A 19559-nucleotide genomic window follows, 5' to 3' on the forward strand; every position below is an offset into this window, starting at 1 on the left:
ACACTTCAGTAATACCTCATCTCGGAGACAGATATTCAGCGTCTCAGCTCTAGTCTGCCCCACGAAAATCCTTGTAGCGCTTCCTCTTGGCCCTGCGTCAGCCTTGCTAGCTTTAGCATAGCTCTTGAAGCCTTTGCGTCAACCTCCTAGCTCCCTACATCAACACTTGGCCCCTCTGTGTCACCCATGCAGGCCTCTCTGCCTCTGCGCAGTCCCCAACTGCCTTTGCGTAGCTCCTGCTGCCTCTGCGTAGCTCTAGTTGCCTCTGCGTCAGCCTCTTCGGTCTTTGCATTGGCCCTCTGGCACTATCTCTGCTTCTCTGCTATGCACTCACTGCCCCTCGCTGCAATAGACCACTAGCTCGAATTTTCTTAGCAAGACTTGCTCCAGAAATTCAACTGACTGATAAATCATTTTGCCTTGATAAATCATCATTTTGCAACATAAAGAAGTATAAATTTCCTTTGTAACCTAGTTGTTGCTAAGGCCATACGAAGTTGCTGGGGAACTCCTTGGTTAGAAGTAGGCCTATCTAAGCATTGATTTCTTTAGAGTCCATTCTTCCAATTGGCTAGGCACTAGTTTAGTCCTAAGGTGATCACAAAAGTATATTCTTCTCACCCCTCTTCCTCTTTTATAAGCCCTTACCTAGTAGGCCTCCTAGGGCATCGTCTTAAATCATTTCTAGCCATTGAAAATCCTTGAAAATTGGTCAACTAATAAACTGGGGTCTTCTTGCAAGGTCCTCCTGTTGTCGCGCAGATTGACACGACAACGCTCAGACTAGGGGCTGTCACTCTGATCCCCGATCTCTCCGTTTAAGCCTGTCTCCCGCGGCTAAGGGGGGTAGACCCTATGATGTGACGAAGACCAACTGTCGACCAGTTGGTTGGGAGACACGATATGAAAAGCACTAAAAGGATTTGATTAATTTAGCAGACCAATGTCCTGAGAGATTGTTGTTAAAACGATTACTTGTTAGATGATATAGAAACATAAACCGTGAACAACAATCATTTGTCATTGCAAGATATCAGTTAAACTCACAATGCTCTTAGAATGACCAAAACGATATCTAGCAACTGAGAATTTTGAAGAGATGAATGCTTTAAACCACCACGAGAATCATAAATCATTAACCAGATATCATATTCGTATCCAGACTTGAAAATTTAAATCTCAGCATAACATGATAATTCCATGAGGAAAACAACTGAATCTCGCAAAAATTTCCACGATGCTTTTGATGCTTTTCAATTTTTTTTTTTTTTTTTTTTTTTTTTTTTTTGATTTTCTATTTTTTTTTTTTTTTAATGATTTTTAATTAATAAAATCTAAAAAATTTAAAACTATTTAAACTAAATCTAAAGCTCAAAAATTAATAAAATTAAAACTACCAAACTAAACTAAAAAACTATTAAAATCTACTAAATCTAAACTAAATGAAATAAAGCAAATATAATTAAAACTAAAAAAAAATAAAGCTTTTAAACCTAAACCAAACTACATGCTAGCAAAACAAAATCTAGCAACTACGCACATATAAAACTTAAAAAAAACGAAAATACACCACGCTGCGTTTAAAAAAAAAGAACCCTAACCGGTAGCTACTATATCTAAGACAATAAAAAAAATAAATCTAATTACAAACGAAATCCTAAATTTTTTTTTTTATGAAGTTCTAACTACGCGTAATTCTTAGCCATATAAAAAAAAATGAAAATCGTTCTGTCGCTATACGAATCTATCAGCTCAAAACGTATTCCCTGGCCCGTAGCAGCAAAACACGATTTCTTACCCACGCATATAGATTTCGACGATATAAAAATAACTAAGTCAAAAAGCTTTTAAAACGACGGGAGGTATGAACGCAGTAAAAAATTTCGATTTGGTGCACAGATGCACAGTCGACGGCGGAAACTGAAATCGATTGAAGCTTACCTGGCATTCACTGCTAAATCCGCAGGCCTGAAGCTTACCTGGCATTCACTGCTAAATCCGCAGGCTTGCGGCTTAATAGACCAGACGGCAGGCGATGCTACTCATATCAAAACCCAAAAAATTCGAATTTCGTTTGGTTATGTGCAGCTTTATGCTTGACGCGGGCTGGAGAGCAAGACGCCAGAAAGAGAACGATAGCGTCTGAGGAGGCTGAGCAGACGCACGCAGAGAAAAATCGAATGCTTGCAACCTCCTATGATACCTGCGTGATTTGATGATTCAGATAGCAGATGAGAAGACAACGATTTGCATCGGATGAGGGTACGGAGCTGAGGGAAGGACGCAGGTGAGGAAAAATAGCAGAGATTCGTTGAAGCTGACGGCGTGAGGAGAGGAGAGAAATGGCAGAGAAAATGTCTGCGTGAGGGCTTGGAAACTGCTGAAATTTGCTGCTGCGTGCAGGTTTGCTGCTCCAGATTTTATTAATAAAACCCAAAATTTCCTCAAAATACCAACACCTGTAACCTGCAGAAAAAGGAAAACCCTAATGAAAACTGTATAAAGCAAAATTTTGAAACCCTAGATCAGCTTGATTAATTTACAGATTTTGGCCCCTTAACAGCCAGATTCAGCAATAAGAACAGAAGTATTTTAAAGAACAAAAATTTCAGATTTTCACTATGAAGAACTTCAGAAAATCTCTCATGCAAATTAGGAAAAATAAACTGAATGATAGACCCAGGATCAAATCCAACTGGGCTCAGCAAAAAATGCTTGCGGGAGTTGGCTGGTTCAGCCGAGAACTTCCCCAAACGCCCACCAATCTTCTTCAGTAAGGGTTTTCTGCACAGCTCAAAACAACCATCAGTAAAGAGGGCAAAAATGCTGCTAGATCCCAAAAGTAATGGAGATACCTGCCATTACTTCAGAAACCCTAACACCACTCAAACCCTAGCAAGTGAACAAGATACCTGTGCTCACAATACTCTACAATAAGCTATTATTAATGGCTGAAAAGTAAAATATGCAGAAACTAAATTAGCTCACAGCACTTCCAGAGAGTAACACCAGCAAGATTTGGACCCCAAAGTCTTCTTTTATTAACCAGAAACAGATTACAAGAGAGCTTCTTCAGTACAAGACTCACAGATCCAATGATCTGAAATGACCCCTAGCACCCTACTTAAAGGAAATGATCCCAACGGCTAGTTCGAGTGATCCATGTCGAAATGATCTCGACCGTCGATGAGGATCAAGACATCTCTTAATCTCATCCGTCGAAATTGTTAACTTATTATTAAAAATAATATTTTGCATGCATTCACTCAAAATATTATTATTTTATTATTTAGGGTTTTTGCTTTATTTTATAATTTTTTATTTATTTCATTTTTTAATAATATATATATATATATATATTTATTTATTTATTTTATTTATTTTCTTAAATGGATCATCGAACTAAGTCTTTGGAAACATCACCTAGGACCTAGGACTTAGAACTCATGAGGGGATTTAAAACATTTTCCAACCCTCAAGACACATTACATCATGAATTTTACAATTTACATTTTAAGGGGACAAACCCACTTAACATAGACCCTCATAAACCACCCAGTTCTGCGACACAACTATAATCTAGCAGATTAACACACTAGGATTCTCCTAAAGTTCTAATGACAAAATCCATCCCGGCTTTGGGGTCAGGCTGAAGGAAAACTCTGCCGATCATGGATCGGTGAGACGAAAAACCTTCCGGGACGTAGATTACCACTAGAAAGTTAGGTCCACCTAGGCAATTTACATACACGACTCATATCTGCTAAGATTATTTACAATTCATACATGCAGACTGGGTTTACAATTAAAATGATCAAGCTGCTGATGACTGCAGGCTGGCACGGACACGTCGTTCAGGTGCTACCCCTTTCTGCCAAGAAAAGAGGGGGTGTACTGCATGGGTAGTTGACTGGTAGTGGTCAACACCTCCAAATTTGAGGTCGATCCCACGGTGGAATCTCAAGATTTTGCAAGCCCTAGCTTGAAGACCGTTCCCATCCCTAGGTTCCCTTTAGTTGGTGGCTTCATTAGGGTCATTATATTCAAATTCCAAGAGGAATTCAATCCCTTTGATCCTATTCTCATCCCTAACTTAGTCAAGATCATCAATTTGCTGCTCCAATCCAAACCTTTGACCTCCTTTGGGCTCACTTGCTTCTTTGTGGTACCACTACCTTATAACTTCAATTTCCCAAAGCTCAATTAGAAACCATAGTCTTCTAGGATTCCCTGATCTTGGGCACTTCTTTTCAAGTAACACTCCTCAAACCCTAGGTCTAGGCATTACCCTTAGCCCTTCTAAGAGAGCCCTCCATCTTGCTTCCATAGCAAGCAAGCCCATTATCTGAGCCTCCCTTGTGAATAGGTTTTTGGAATCACTTTTCATCCTATCATTGATCTACTTTTCGTAATGATTCTTCTCATATCAGGACTCCTTTGTCATGTCCCTTCTCAAACACATTTGTAACAGGGTGTTTCCACACATTTTTGCACAATTTTGGCTGAGGGAAAGAACCCAACATTTTCGATTTAGGGACTTAGGAGGGAATTTGACTTAATTTGGTTGCTAGTGGAAGGTGGGGGTCACCCACGTGGGAATTCGATCTAAGCAATTCGAATGGTTTGGAGGGAATTCGAAGTGCTAGATGGAGGGGCCCACATGAGGCAAGGAAGGCCCACAAAGATAAAAGGAGGAGAGAGCTCTCATTTGGATTCATTCTTACACCTTGCAATCAAAATTACTTGACTGTTCACTCTGTTGTTTAGCTGAGTCAACCGGTTGTTTAGCCACGAATCTCTCAAGTGGGAGATTCAACCTCTACTTTGGGGGACCATTCGTGCCTGCCCTAGAGAGGCAGTTCCATAAGTATTTCAGGAGTTCCAAGAGTGTGTACAACACTACCATTCAACCACAACAGGGAGTGCGTATTTCTGGCTAGCTGGAGAATACACAGGGGGAGTTTGGAGCTATTAGTGATCAAGCATTTGCTGGGAGAGTTAGAGGATTGGGAGAGCAACAAAGGGTCAGCCTTTCTTGTGAGTTTTGGAGCCAACAGAGCCAGGATCCTAGTAGTTCAATTTACAGTTACCTGAGGCCTGCGCAGAGAGCCACCACTAGGCTCGCGTGGGAGTTGGAGGAAGGAATTGTAGAGTTGGAGCTCGCCGGGAGAAGTAGGAGATTACTTGGAGGGCCATTTGAAGAGGATTGCTGGAGTTGGGAGAGTAGAGATTGACAGGATCAGTCATAGCAACAAAATTCGAAATTGGAGGGCCATGCCGTGAAAGGTCAATTTTTGAAGGTCGGAACCAAGGGAAATCCTTTCTGGTTTTTGGGCAAGAATCACATTCCTGATTTTATAGAATTTTTTGGGCATATCTAAGGGGTCAAACAGGGGTCCCAACTCAGCCAACAGCTAGAGGAGCTAAGGGGAATTTGGTCCAAAATTCTGAGGTCAACATTTGGCCAATTCCTTCGTGGGTTTTTTTGGGTTTAGGCCAAGGAGAAAGGAGCTGAAATCTCATAATTTTCTGAGCACGGGAAGTAGTGATTCTAGCCCTTCAAAGTCAGCAGACAGAGCAGTTTTCTGGGGCAACGCAGTTCAGTTTGGTGCAACAGTTGTAGCAGCCTTCAATTCAGCATTTTCTCACCTAGGTTTTGTCAAGCTTGTCCATTGAGACAAGCCTAGGTGCACCATTCTATTTTACTATTGTATTTTGCTTCTGAAGAAGTAATAAAATGGCTCAACAGTTCTCTATTTCCAGTGTTTCCATGGGTGCTTAATGTATATTTTGTTTTTTTGATTGTTGGATTGTTTGCATGCTTTGTATATCACTTACATTCCTGTTTAGGATCATTACAATGGTATCAGAGCCATGATCTTGGCCAGCTGTGGGGTAGCCATCTAGATCATGGAAGATTTGAGCATGTATGCATAGTGACGGGTTAAACCATAGACAACTTATGGCTCAAAGAAGATTTAGTATGCAGGAATTCTGGGGTGGAATCCATTGGAATGATGAGAGATTGGCCCAGTTGAGGAAGGTGTCAGACCAAATCCATTCTCATCCTTACAACAGAGACATTAGTGGTGCGCAGGCTGTGGGGGTGCAACCATCTACATTGTGTGGGGAAAGTCGACAGAATCAGGGCATCAAATCTCCTCAAAAGGAGCAGACAAGACAAGGACAGTTAGAGGGTGAGACTAGGGGGCGCTTTTGCTGGTGGAGACCTGGCTTTAGATATCAGGAGCCTAAGGAGGAGGTTTTTTTGGGCACACTAGAGCGTGAGGAGCATGTCAATGTGTCCAATGTGACACAAGAGTCGCCCTTGTTGGAGATTCCTTTGATAGCTTTGGCTGACACCTTGGGGGAGAGAGTAGAGCACACATCCACAGGGCCTTCCATTGAGGAGGTGCCAAGAGACATAGAGGTGTCCACCATTGAGGGGTGCCAAGAGACATGGAGGTGTCCACCATTGAGGAGGTGCCATCTGTTTTTGAGGTATCCATTGATGAGGTATCCGGGGTTGTGACTGAGTACTCAGGTGATAGTAGTGCACCACAGGTTGATGAGGTGACGGGAGACATCTCCACCGTTGATAAGGAGCCAATAGGTAGAAAGGCATCTAGATCTAGGCCAGAGTTACCAGACGACATTCACCTGCAGCTGATTGGCGAGCATGTCTTACGTGTTGGACTGTTAATGGAGGAGCAGTTGGAGGCTCATGTTGAGTCCATGATGGAGGAGGATGTGCAACCATCCTTTGGGCTAGCCATTGATGAGGGGCAACATAGAGATCACACGTTGGGATTTCAGCACAGTTCATTTCAGAGGCACATTGACGAGATCTACAACGTTATTAGCCCACCCTTATGCATTGGATTGAGGGAGGCAGCGTTGTCTAGACATACCCTAGGGGATGGTTAGGTTAGCAAGACTGAGCGACATGAGCTGAGTATGACACTGCATCAGCTTGGAGGGCTTGTTTCTTCCATAAGGGATTGTACATTCGATCCCTCCTTTGGGATTGGGTGGCGAGAGGTACTGAGCTGGTACCCGATGGAGCAGGCTAGGCGGTTGGATACATCCATGGCCACATTTCAGCAGAGGCCATGGATAACCATAGGGACTCGAGGGCCAGATTGTTGTTGGGATCCAGGTGGCATTTCCCATCACATCATAGAGTTGTTAGGTGACGGTAGTAGCTGCGTGATGGATCCGACGTTTGGGCACACACACATTTTCAGATCTCCATCAAAGCCTGGGACAACACTAGTGACAAGATGGTTTGACAGGGGAGCAAACCAATTTCATGAGTTGTCTTGGCATATTGATTGTGCATGGAGTCATAGGGTGATTAGCCTACTATGGCAGGAGTTGGTAGGAGGAGGTGGCATCGACAGACCACCGGACAAGGCATTACATGGAGACGGTGCTCTCTCATTGGTATATTGGACACTAGAGCTACTAAGGATAGGCACAATAGTGTCATTCCCATTGGCATGTGAGGAGTTAGACCGCTCAGGTCTTTCAGGGCAGATGGGGAGATGTAGCCCACATCATGGAGGGATTACTAGCAGATTGGTGGATGCGTTGGCACATGCAGGATGGCATATGATACAGGGTGGTACGACAGTAGGCAGTGGTACCCAGGGGTGCACAAGGATATGCCGCAGAGTCCAATCTTATGCAGAGGGATGCGACTTGATGCATATAGACCCAATTTTAGAACCTAGCATCCAGTGTTGTATAAAGGTATGCAGTGATGAGCAGTGGCCTACAGAGGAGCATGGAGATGCGTGGTTTTTTGATGTAGCATGTTGGTTTGCATTGAGCGACTCACCTCGCATCGAGTACACGTGGGGAGAGCTAGATACAGTGACACAGGCAGGATACGAGACAGTACAGGATGGTACAACAGTAGCATGGGGTATCCAGTGGTGTACAGGGATGCGCTGTAGGGTACAGTGCCAGGTTGAGGACTACAGGGATACTCGGTGGGATGTAGGGGCATATGGTGTTGCACAACGAGGTCTTGGAGGGTTGCCTCCAAGGAGACTTATGGACAGAGACACTGGGCATACCTTTGGGTGTACTTCACCCAAGATTGATGGGGATGCAAATGAGTGATACTCGATGGTATCCATGGGGACTCACATACCTATCCCTCTTATACATCACTTACAAGCACAGATGACTTGGCTGTTTTCCTTTGACACTCTGGGCATGAGCAGTTGGGGACAGGGAGCTCAACCGAGATATTGGGATGACACTCAATGCATTAGGGGAGAGACTTCTCAGCGGTGGCATTGGGTTGGTGCACGAGTTGACAAACCACAGTTTGGGGGATGAGCTGATCATCTGCAGGGGTGGCATATCGTTCATCAGTGAGCCTACGCTCGAGGAGCAGGTCACGAGGGAGACATGTCACTCTTTTTACAGGGCATGTCAGGACCATGCATGAGTAGAGGATACCATGTATGATTGAGGCAACTTTCCAGTATGTGTCCGACCTCCAGACATTGTATTGGCACATTATCGAGAGGGCGGATGGTAGACCCAAGGGAGATGGTTGGCAGGGATAGGAGGGGTCCACATACCCTAAGTTGATTACGAGTATCAGATACCCATCTTTTGGTTGCATTCAGGGGGTAGCTCTTTGGCACACGTGGCTTCCAATGATCATCGGTACTACACAGTGGCAAGCACAGGGTAGATTAGCATGCATCAGATTAGCCCGCGATATATGGAGCCTATATAGTGATCACATGCATGGACTAGAGATGAGGGCTAGAGGGATTCCATCTGTTGACCGATAGATCACTCGTGATGATCGAAGTCGTGGCAGAAGGTGATATAGTTCGCTCATGGGATGACACACGGGGGTTCATAGAGGGTTTCCTCATATGGGGAGGCAGATATTCTTTGTTGTTGCATAGGTGTGGAGTTAGATTTGGATGGGTAGGCCTTGGTGCCATGGAGATGCCCATGCAAGATGTGTCTCGCCTCTTTCATTACTCCAACATCGAGTTCCAGGAGAGGAGGCTACTGACTGCGCACGATGGGGAGTATGACATAGTCAGAGTAGCGCAGCGTCAGCATGGTGGCACCACTCTGGGACTAGCAGGGAATTGGGGCATCACAGCTCTTCACAACTCAATAACCTTTAGGGATGTGTCAGCTACTACAGGGGGAGATCATACAAATCTTCCATTGGGCTTTAGTGAGTCACTGATGGAGCAGGGGACTTCTGGTACTTTCACCGGGCAGGATAGTGAATGGAGCGAGGGAGCTTTATGTTGGACAGGTTTGCCTGGGATCTTGGTATTGAAGGATTCTTTTATATCAGGATAGTGCAGAGGTCAGGCACGATCCAATGGCACATCTGGGACCTTGGCACATTTTGCAGTGACAGTGGGGAGCAATAGTTAGAGAGGATGCTTGCTTAGGCATTGCTTGAGGATAGGCGATTTTTGGTGCATTGGAGGAGCTTGCCAAATGAGGATGCCACCTGGGAGGGTGAGCACATTTTGGAGCACCCAACTTTGAGGTTGCTTGAGGGCAAGCAACATTTGGGAGGGGAGGACTGTCATGTCCCTTCTCAAACACATTTGTAACAGGGTGTTTCCACACATTTTTGCACAATTTTGGCTAAGAGAAAGAACTTAACATTTTTGACTAAGAGAAAGAACTTAACATTTTTGACTTAGGGACTTAGGAGGAAGTTTGACTTAATTTGGTTGCTAGTGGAAGGTGGGGGCCACCCACGTGGGAATTTGAACTAGGCCATTCGAATGGTTTGGAGGGAATTCGAAGTGCTGGATGGAGGGGCCCACATGAGGCAAGGAAGGCCCACAAAGATAAAAGGAGAGAGCTCTCATTTGGATTCATTCTTACACCTTGCAATCAAAATTACTTGATTGTTCGCTCTACTGTTTAGCTGAGTCAACCGACTGTTTAGCCACGAATCTCTCAAGCGGGAGATTCAACCTCTACTTTGGGGGACCATCCGTGCCCGCCCTAGAGAGGCAGTTCCATAAGTATTTCAGGAGTTCCGGGAGTGTGTACAACACTACCATTCAGCGACAACAGGGAGTGCGTATTTCTGGCTAGCTAGAGAATACGCAGGGGGAGTTTGGAGCTATCAGTGATCAAGCATTTGCTAGGAGAGTTAGAGGATTGGGAGAGAAACAAAGGGTCAACCTTTCTTGTGAGTTTTGAGCCAACAGAGCCAGGATCTCAACAGTGCGATTTACAGTTACCCGGGGTCTGCGCAGAGAGCCACCACTAGGCTCACGTGGGAGTTGGAGGAAGGAATTGTAGAGTTGGAGCTCGTTGGGAGAAGTAGGAGATCACTTGGAGGGCCATTTGAGGAGGATTGTTGGAGTTGGGAGAACAGAGATTGACAAGATCAATGATAGCAACAAAATTCGAAATTGGAGGAGGGCCAAGCTATGAAAGGTCAATTTTTGAAGGTTGGAACCAAGGGAAACCCTTTCTGGGTTTTTCTGGGTTTTGGACAAGGATCACACTCCTGATTTTATAAAATTTTATGGGCAGATTTAAGGGGTCAAACAGGGGTCCCAACTCAGCCAGTAGCTAGAGGAGCTAAGGGGAATTTGGACCAAAATTCTAAGGTCAACATTTGGCCAATTACTTTGTGGGTTTTTTTGGGTTTAGGCCAAGGAGAAAAGCGTTGAAATCTCATAATTTTTTGAGCACGGGAAGTAGTGATTCCAGCCCTTCGAAGTCAGCAGACAGAGCAGTTTTCTGGGGCAGCGTAGTTCAGTTTGGTGCAGCAGTTGTAGCAGCCTTCAGTTTAGCATTTTCTCACTTGAGTTTTGTCAAGCTTGTCCATTGAGACAAGCCTAGGTGCACCATTCTATTTTAATATTGTATTTTGCTTCTGAAGAAGTAATAAAATGGCTCAACATTTCTCTATTTCCAGTGTTTCCATGGGTGCTTAATGTATATTTTGTTTTTCTGATTGCTGGATTGTTTGCATGCTTTGTATATCACTTACATTCCTGTTTAGGATCATTACATCCTCCCATTGGTGAAAGTTTGTAAAGAGCAGGGAGATTTAGCTGAGGTGACAGTGGGCTATTGCTCCATTGTGTTGCTCCATATGATCCCCTCCTAGGACCCCTGCTAGTTTAAGCAGTAACATCCACAACTACGGAAAATTGGTTTTGAGAACCCTATTGAATGGTAATTATCAAAATGCATGATGATGGAGACTTTACTAAATTGACAGGGGGGTGAATTAGTTTAGTACATTCATGGACATTGAATTGATTTTCTTTAAACACATTAACTAAACTTTTTAAATGAGTAGCTTAAAACATAATAACCAATAGATTGAATATTTGAACAACAAGTAATAAGCAATCCAAAACATCACATAAGCAAATAATGTCAACACATATAAACACCAGATATAAGTGGAAACCCATAAAGGGAGAAAACCACAATTTGTTTTTGTTGTGATGCAAAGGCAAGCTCCTATTCCCTTATTACATCCGATTTTCTGTAGGCTTCAACCTACAAGAGGCTGCTACCTCAAATTTTCTGCAAGCTACAACATGCAAGGAAGCTCCAACTCCTACAAGTTTTATGTAGGCTACAACCCACAGGGGGCTCCTACTTCAATAGGCTATATCCCATTCTTTATCAATTTCCAACTTGAAAGGAGACTACAATCCCCTGATACATACAAGAAACAACATGCTGGTTTACCTGGTCACCAATTCTGCATATCTCCATCTTTATCTCTGCCTCTTCTTCCCTTCAAATTTGCTTCATATCAGCTTCATATGTGCCAGACGACTCACAAATAATCAGTTCTCTCACATGCGCTCTAACTCTCTAACCCTCTAACATGCCTTCCAAAATCACATCTTTTTGTGCTCCTTTGCTGCTTCTTTGCCTTGATCACAAGCATACATGCTTGCTGCTGCTCCTTTGCCATCACATCTTTGCTTCTCTTTAGTTTCATCTTGCTCACAAGCATACAAGTTATCAACCATACCAAGTATCAACATCATACATCAGCCTTCAAATCAACTTGTAAAACATATCTCCAATGCCATAATTAGACTCTGAAATCGTTCTTTTTTTTAACAGAAACAACTTTGTCGCTGTAAAACAATGATGGTATTCTATGCGTTTACTAACACCTGCAGTTTTACACCAAAACCCGTAGGTGTTAGTAAAGGGATGCATCGCCAAAATTAATGGATCCACGAGAGTCGGTTAAGCACATCTCACGAAACACACGGGGAGCGCCGGTTTATCCAATGTCCAACACATATGGTATGTTTACAACCAAAGGATGTGAATTCCATCTAATTCTAATTAAGAAATATGACATCATTAACAGTTGCAGCAGTAGACATAAATAACTTAGAAGGAAAAACAGCCAAAATAAATTCTTCTAGACAGGGAGCAAAGTTAGCCAAATTCAGCGCTTCATAACACATTTGAAGAAATCAAGTTTCCAGCATCCATATTTAGCAAATAACACCGAAATACATATGCTTCAAGCTCCAAATAATCTTTAAATAATATCAAGCAATAGTCTCTAGTGCTTCCACAAACTTTCAACAACCAAAACAATAGAAGGAGCTTCTCTTATATAGAGAACCAGCTCAAAACCTCCACAAGATCAAATAATAATATCTAAATGCGAGATCCATTATCTCTCCTAGGATTACATAAACAAGTGATATTTCCTAACTAACTCCTAAGTGAAAAGTTAAATAAATAATAAATAATGACAAATCACAAGTTGGAATGTCACGGGTCATGCTCCCCAAATAGGACGCCTCCTTTAACAAGTGGTCAACCATGAAATGCTCCAATGCTTCACCTAGAATGTCTCCAAGGGAAGCACTCCACCAAGTGCAATGAATATATGTTAGCAAAAAGGTCTCGAGAAGTGGATCATACTAGAAGATGGAATGAAACCTCATAAATGCTAACAACCTGCCAAAAATAATTGCAACATTAGGATGTCTCTTCAAGCAACTCAAGCAACTACCCCTGTTACACCTTGTTTTGTATGAGGCTAACACTTGTGATTTTCGTTACAATGGATGGGTTTGCAGCATGGTGCATATGGAATTTTAATTGCATGTTGTTTTTGTGGAGGAGACCCATTTTTCTCCTTGATGGATTGTCATGGCTTATCTATTGGTTTTTTTCATGCCTTTGATTTGATGGATCTCACTCTTGGTATAGATGAAGCATGCTACCTGGTCATATTGTCTTGGTATACTTGTTCATCTAGAGACTGCTACATCTTGTTCATGTATGATGGCTCTAACCCCTCAAGGGTTGGATAATGATGATGTGAGTAGTTGATTTCCCTAGCACATGGGGGTCTGTTTTACATGAGGATTTCACATTTACATGGTTGATAACATTCACCTGGACAGTGCCTAGCACATGAACCCCCTTTCACATGGTTCCAACAGGTTTATTGATTTATTCAAAGTGTTTTATATGGTTTGGGGATTCCTAGTGGAAAAACAATGGATATTATTGGCATGGTAATACTATATTTAGCATATGCACACTTCATTTGGAGTAAACACTCCACCTTTGCACTTTTTATTATGATTGATCTAGCCCTCACATTGGCTAGGGTCAGTGAGATTGGATGATACTTGGCTACATTGGATGAATGCCCCAATGCTTATGGATTGGTTTGGCATGAGGATGAGATCCTGGCATTTCTGTATGTTTCAAGGTTCTACTAACCTTGGTCTTAAAAGCTATTTTGTCATCAACCTTGCATTGTTGTTTTTAATTTGTAAGAAAGTATAACTTACCACTGACAAGAAAGTTGTGAGGAGGTATAAGTAGAGTCTCTAGGTGATATTCAGGTAATTAGTTTTACAAGGAAGAATAACTTTCTTGCCCAAGAAAGTTGGTTCTGCTTAAATACATTATATTCATTTGCATATATTTTTAAAAATTTCTTAATAATTTGGTAATCCATGTTATTTCTTGAAGAACAAGAATTCTTACCTTTGTATTCTGAAATTTTGATAGGGTCACAGAGCTGAACTGTATGCTTCTAAAGTTGCAAGATCATTGGCTGCTCTTGAGGGTCGTGATAAAGTTGGGGTTGATGATCTCAAGAAAGCAGTAAGCATTTTTTTTTATTGTTTTAAAACTGCAGACCAGCATACTTCTCGTGTTGTGAAGAAAATAGAGTTTATTCAAATTCCTATTGTAAATAGTTTTGGCATTGAAAACATACTATGTGGAAGAAGGCCAACGTTTTCAGAATGATCATATCATATATTGAACTGAAAATGCAAGATTTATTCAGGGCCTTAAGCTAGTATCTCATTCATTGCATGCTACCACTCTTAAGAACTATGTAAATTATTTTGTCAATATTCTTCAAGCTGTTTTGGTTACGAATGTTAAACTGAGTGTAATTGTTTATATGCGCTGTTATCCTGTAAATTATTGGGCATTCTTCTGCAACACGCTTTGGTTATGGATGTTAAACTGAGTGTTATTGCATATGTTAACCCTCATTCGATATATATATACTAGGCAAGGTGCATGTTTTACATCCTTGCAATTAGTGACCACCTTGTCATGTATTCATATTGTTCCACCATTACAGGGACTACTAAACCCTGCTAATTGGCACTGGGAAAAGGGATAAAAATCCTTAAGAATTGAGGCAAGATACTGAATGGACAAACTTACCTGAATGATGAGGAGTATCATACTAAGGCCTGCTGGGCACAAAACAGGATCTGGCTTGACTAAAATATGATTGAAACAAGACAGGGTGATCCCAGCTGACAAAGTGGTTAGGAACAAATGAGAATCTTCCCATCCTAATGTAAAAGCATAGTTCGAGATCATTTTCTCATCATGAGATTTATCTCTCTTTCAAGGAGCAATACATGAAGAAAACTGCAGTCTGACTCCAATAAAATTTGGTGCACATATGACTCTTAGAAGTCCTTGAAGAAATTTGGTGCACATATGACTCTTAGAAGTCCTTGAAGAAATTTGGTGCACATATTGTTGATTTGGGGTAGCATCGGATGTGCTCTAGCCATGAAAATTGGTGGAGAGGCTAAAGCACATGAGATCCCCAAGTCCCAGAAATGGTTTGGGGAAATTCCACCCGGTTAGAGAGATATTAAAAAAATTAATATTTTTAATGGAGTTCCTAAGTCTAAACTTCGGAAAATTAAAATATTAATGGGTATTAATATAAAATTGGGTGAGAATGTTCTAAATGTCATGGATCAAGTTAAATCTAATCTTAACTTTTGATTAGAGATTTAATCTCGGCTGTTGAAGACTCAACATAAAAAGTATAAGAGGAGGCTTGAGGGTCAGTTGAAGATACACCAAAATTGATTAATCAGTTTGATTTTCTAGAGCGGGGTTTGTTGTGAAAATTCGAACAAGTGATTTGAGTTGTAGCGAGGGACATCGAGTGCATAGCAGAGAGGCAGAGATAGTGCCGAAGGACCAACGTAGAGATTGAGGAGGCTATGCAGTGCCAACAGGAGCCACGCAGAGGGCCAGAGTGACTGCGCAGAGGCTAGCAAGGCTTGCGTGGGTGACGCAGAAGGCCAAAGAGCCAGCGTAGAGCAGCAGAAAGCTGACGTAGGGGGCTTCAGAGTGACGCAGAGGCCAGGAGGGCTGACGCAGAGCCTCAGAAAAGCGTTGGAGAGATTTTCATGGAGCAGACTTGTCGAATATCTGTGTCCGAAGAGGTATTAATGCCAAATAGATATCTTTGTTGGGTGAGCCGGTTTGGCACCATAGTTGTACTCAAGAAAGCTGCTTAATAATAAAACCCTCGACCTAGCCAAGTCCTGTTGGTTTCAAAAGTGAATGTATGCATCTCTTCTTGGTCAAAATCCTTTATGACCCAGCCAAATCCTTTTTGGCTTCAATAAATGGTTTGCTAAATCCTGCAAACACTTCATCATACCCTTCAATGAGGGAGACATCCAACATCATACTAAGCTCATCCTTGTCCAAATTCTACTCATTTGTGGATATGTACCAGATCTCTATTGCTCCTATTTTCATCATGTCTCGAATGAAGTGATCCAGTCATTGCTTTATTACTTGTGATGTCCTTGCAAAGACTTATTCAAGATATCATGTAAGAAACCATTATTGAGTAGAAAATACAAGGACAAAGGAATGGTTAAGAGATGGAAATAAATTTAAACAAAGTAGAAGGATATAAATTACTTATCTTTTAATTTAGAGTTGTTGACTCCCTCTTGATCCTTGCTCCCTTACTGAAATCCACCTACAATCTTCATCAAGCTTATGCAACTTCCTTATTATGCATTCCAAATCCAATTCTAGGGTATCCCATAAACCTTAAAATTTATAATAGGCTCTCCAATGTCATTGATGATCTCAACTCATGTCATAATCCTGGGTAATTGTCAATTTATTTATGAGTGGGGCAACAATATAGTTATTGTTCTCTCCCTTTTGTAGGAAAATCCTTCTTCCTACTATATAGATTTGTACTTTCTAATGCTGCCATAAATCATTGTAATGGTAGTCTTCACAAAGGTCTTCCTTTATAGGAAGGATTTATAATATAATTATAAAGAAAGTACCAAAGCTATGCATAAAAAATTTAAAAGAACAAGAAACTTGAACAAAAAATAATCTTTTGATTGAAAGAATCCTTTGACTTCTTTTGAGGTGGCTGGTTATCTTCTTTAGCTGCCAATGTATGTTGCTTGCCTTTCCTTCCTTGCATGAGTTAGGGTTTCTTCATTCAGTAGAATCATTGATCTAGGTCTAGCTCTAGGGTTTTATCCACAAACCCTAGGGCTTTCTCATCCAAGTCTTCTAGTCTTCTAGGGTTTACATACCCTTAGACTTCCAAATTTCATTGACACTTTTTGTAAGTCCAACAAACTTTGTCATATCCTGCTGTGAATCTTATTGCTTTATAGGTGAAGAAACCTTTCTCCTCAGCTCCCTTTGATTCTGGAGCAACTTCCTCAACAACTTCAAATCATTTGATCACCGAGCATTCTGAATATATTGTGGACATACAGGTGTGTCCTAGTTCCACCAATCTTCCACAGAATACTTCATGAAAGTAAAGTGTCTTCAAAGGAGGGAATAGGATTATGGCATTCTAATGTCCTCTATAGAATTTTACAAGAGAACTTGCTCCATCAACCAACCTTTAATAAATGAGCAAGTAACAATCTTCAATGATCTAGACTTTCTTTGCAGAAGGGTCATCAACAAATTTTGTTCACAAACAAAATACTTCGCAGATTTTAGATGATTGTTCTCAGCCCTTCCAAGTAGCTCGACCTCCTCAAAATCATTGTAATTGTAACAATTTTTCCTTTACATGGACAACTCCAACTTTGAAATGATTTGACATTCACAGGAGAATTTCGGTCTCCAAAACTGATGAGGAGCTCGGTCTCTTCTTCACTGTTCAATCTTCCAAGATTGACTTCTTCAAACAATGGTGAATTAGGTACTAAAGATCAGCTCACTTTGGTTTCTTGAATCAAACAATCTTTCAACCTATTCGGTCATGTCCCCAACAAATAATTCTGCTAAGGAGAATTCATAATTTTGCAATTTTGGTGGTTGATAAATATTTTGGCGATTGAACTTAGGAAAAAGGGGTATGGAGGCATAAATAAAATTTTTGCAAAGGGAGAGAAGACCAACTTAGGAGAAATGGAAAAATTAAAATGTTGGTGGGTTGTGGGGGCCACCCAAAAGGGAAATCGAACCCCTTGGAGAAATTCGAACCACAAGAGAATGGAGGCAAAAAGGGGAGTTCGAACTAGTGGGCCCACAAGGAGGAGAAGGGCAACAATTATAAATAGGAGAGGAGAACTCATTTTTGGGGTTCCTTGATTGTGCATTTTCAGACTTAGAGTTTGCTTGAGCTGTTTAGCCAAGTCAACTAGTGTTGCTTAGCACAGGGATTTCCAAGCGGAAAATCCCAACTCTCTTTCGGTGAACTAAGAGTGTCACCCTAGGAGAGAAATTGGAGTTGACTGGAGGATCGATTTAAAGTTGTTGTGAGGCATTCCATCACTTGCTTCAGCCAGTGCGTGTTTCCTGGAGGATGCAAAGGCAGAAATTCGTAGAGCTTGGAAGAGGGGATTCCAGGGGAGCAACACTTGAAGAATTTGCAGAGATTTTCCTTGAGGGAGAGCGAGTCACTTGGGTGATTTGCAGAGCTGGGGATTGTTGCTTTTGAGAGAGCCAAATTTGTCATTTCTAGGGCCCATGCAAGGACCTTTTTGGGCACATTTGCAGCACAAGAATTGAGCAAGGATTTTGAGATAGATTGGGGCAGAAATTTCACTCATATTGCAGAGATAATTTTGCAGAGAATTTCCAACCAATTGAGGGAGGATTTGGAGCAGAACTACAACAGTATTTCTGGGTTGGATGCTGGGCCAACAGTTGGAGGAATTCACACTAAATTTGGGTATTTCTGGACAATCGGAATCAGATAAAAAGATTTCTGGGTTTGGATGGTTGGGCACTAAGGAGCATACATATAATTTTGCATAATTTTTGGAGCAGTTCTGAAGGGTTAAATCATCATTTACCTCCAGCAGCAGCAATAGGTTTTTCTGGACAGTGCATTGAGCAGTTTGAGCTAATTTCAACGTGGGGAAATTCTCCATTTCACCTGGGTTTTGCATGCCTACTGTAGCAAGCCCAGGTGCACTCATTCCTCACTTTTTGCACACAGATTATCCCTGCAATTTATAATAAAATGGCTCAAAATCAGTATTTCTGCTCTATGATGTTCTGATTGCATTTGTATGGTGTGGAATTTTCAGATTTGCATGCTATATTTATTGGCTGTAGCTTAGTTTATGTTTTGATATACACTGTATTTCTCTAGTTAGAATATTACATATTCTGGCAAGTAATGGCACCTTTGCTTTCAAGGTATTAGTCAAATTGCATCCTTGACTTATAAGGGAAGTTATTTTTGGTGACTTCGTTGGCCTCTTTACTTTTGCTGGTCTCTTCACAGGCTTCTCGGTTTCCTTTGTTAACTCATTGAGGCCTCTCGGCCTTCCTGATCTCTGACTAAGGTCCTTCGGTCCTCTTGGTACAGACCTGAGGCCTTCCTGATCTCTGCCTCCCTGACTCTTGAAATCATCCTTAAAATGTACTTCCCATTCTCGGCCTGTTAGAAGCTTAATATTGAAGAAATGTGCCATCTTAAAAAATGATCCACAATCACAAACATTGATTTATGTGCTTTCTAGATTGCATGTCAACTTCTTTTCTCAAAGTGGGCCAGTGATATCTTTCCTCAAGCAAGCATTTGATCCTATTATCTCAAAGTGATATGCTAAGTATTGTGCAATTTCTTAATCAAATTCTTTAGGAATACATGAATATCTACAAAATAGCTCAATTTTCCACTTGGATTTCTATAATGTTCCACAATCTGTAGGAAATTTATATTCTAATCAACTCATTCTTCATGTATTCAATGCATTAGATCATTCAACCCTTTATTA

The 19559-nt window shown here is 41.5% G+C and overlaps 1 protein-coding gene across 2 annotated transcripts in view; it reads left to right on the forward strand.

Moving 5' to 3' along the window:
- The window catches only part of ALB1 (ALBINA 1), a 309920-nt gene that overhangs the window by 86016 nt on the left and 204345 nt on the right, over nt 1-19559 (forward strand). For both annotated transcript variants that reach the window (XM_089377590.1, XM_089377589.1), the window contains one exon: nt 14059-14154. In XM_089377590.1, coding sequence (XP_089233716.1) covers nt 14059-14154 — 96 coding nt within the window. The remainder of the gene's footprint in view (nt 1-14058; nt 14155-19559) is intronic.

This window comes from Pinus tabuliformis, chromosome J (genome assembly GCF_031772625.1).
Source record: "Pinus tabuliformis cultivar Carrire ecotype Pingquan chromosome J, CPIR1, whole genome shotgun sequence".
Taxonomy (NCBI): Eukaryota; Viridiplantae; Streptophyta; class Pinopsida; order Pinales; family Pinaceae; genus Pinus; species Pinus tabuliformis.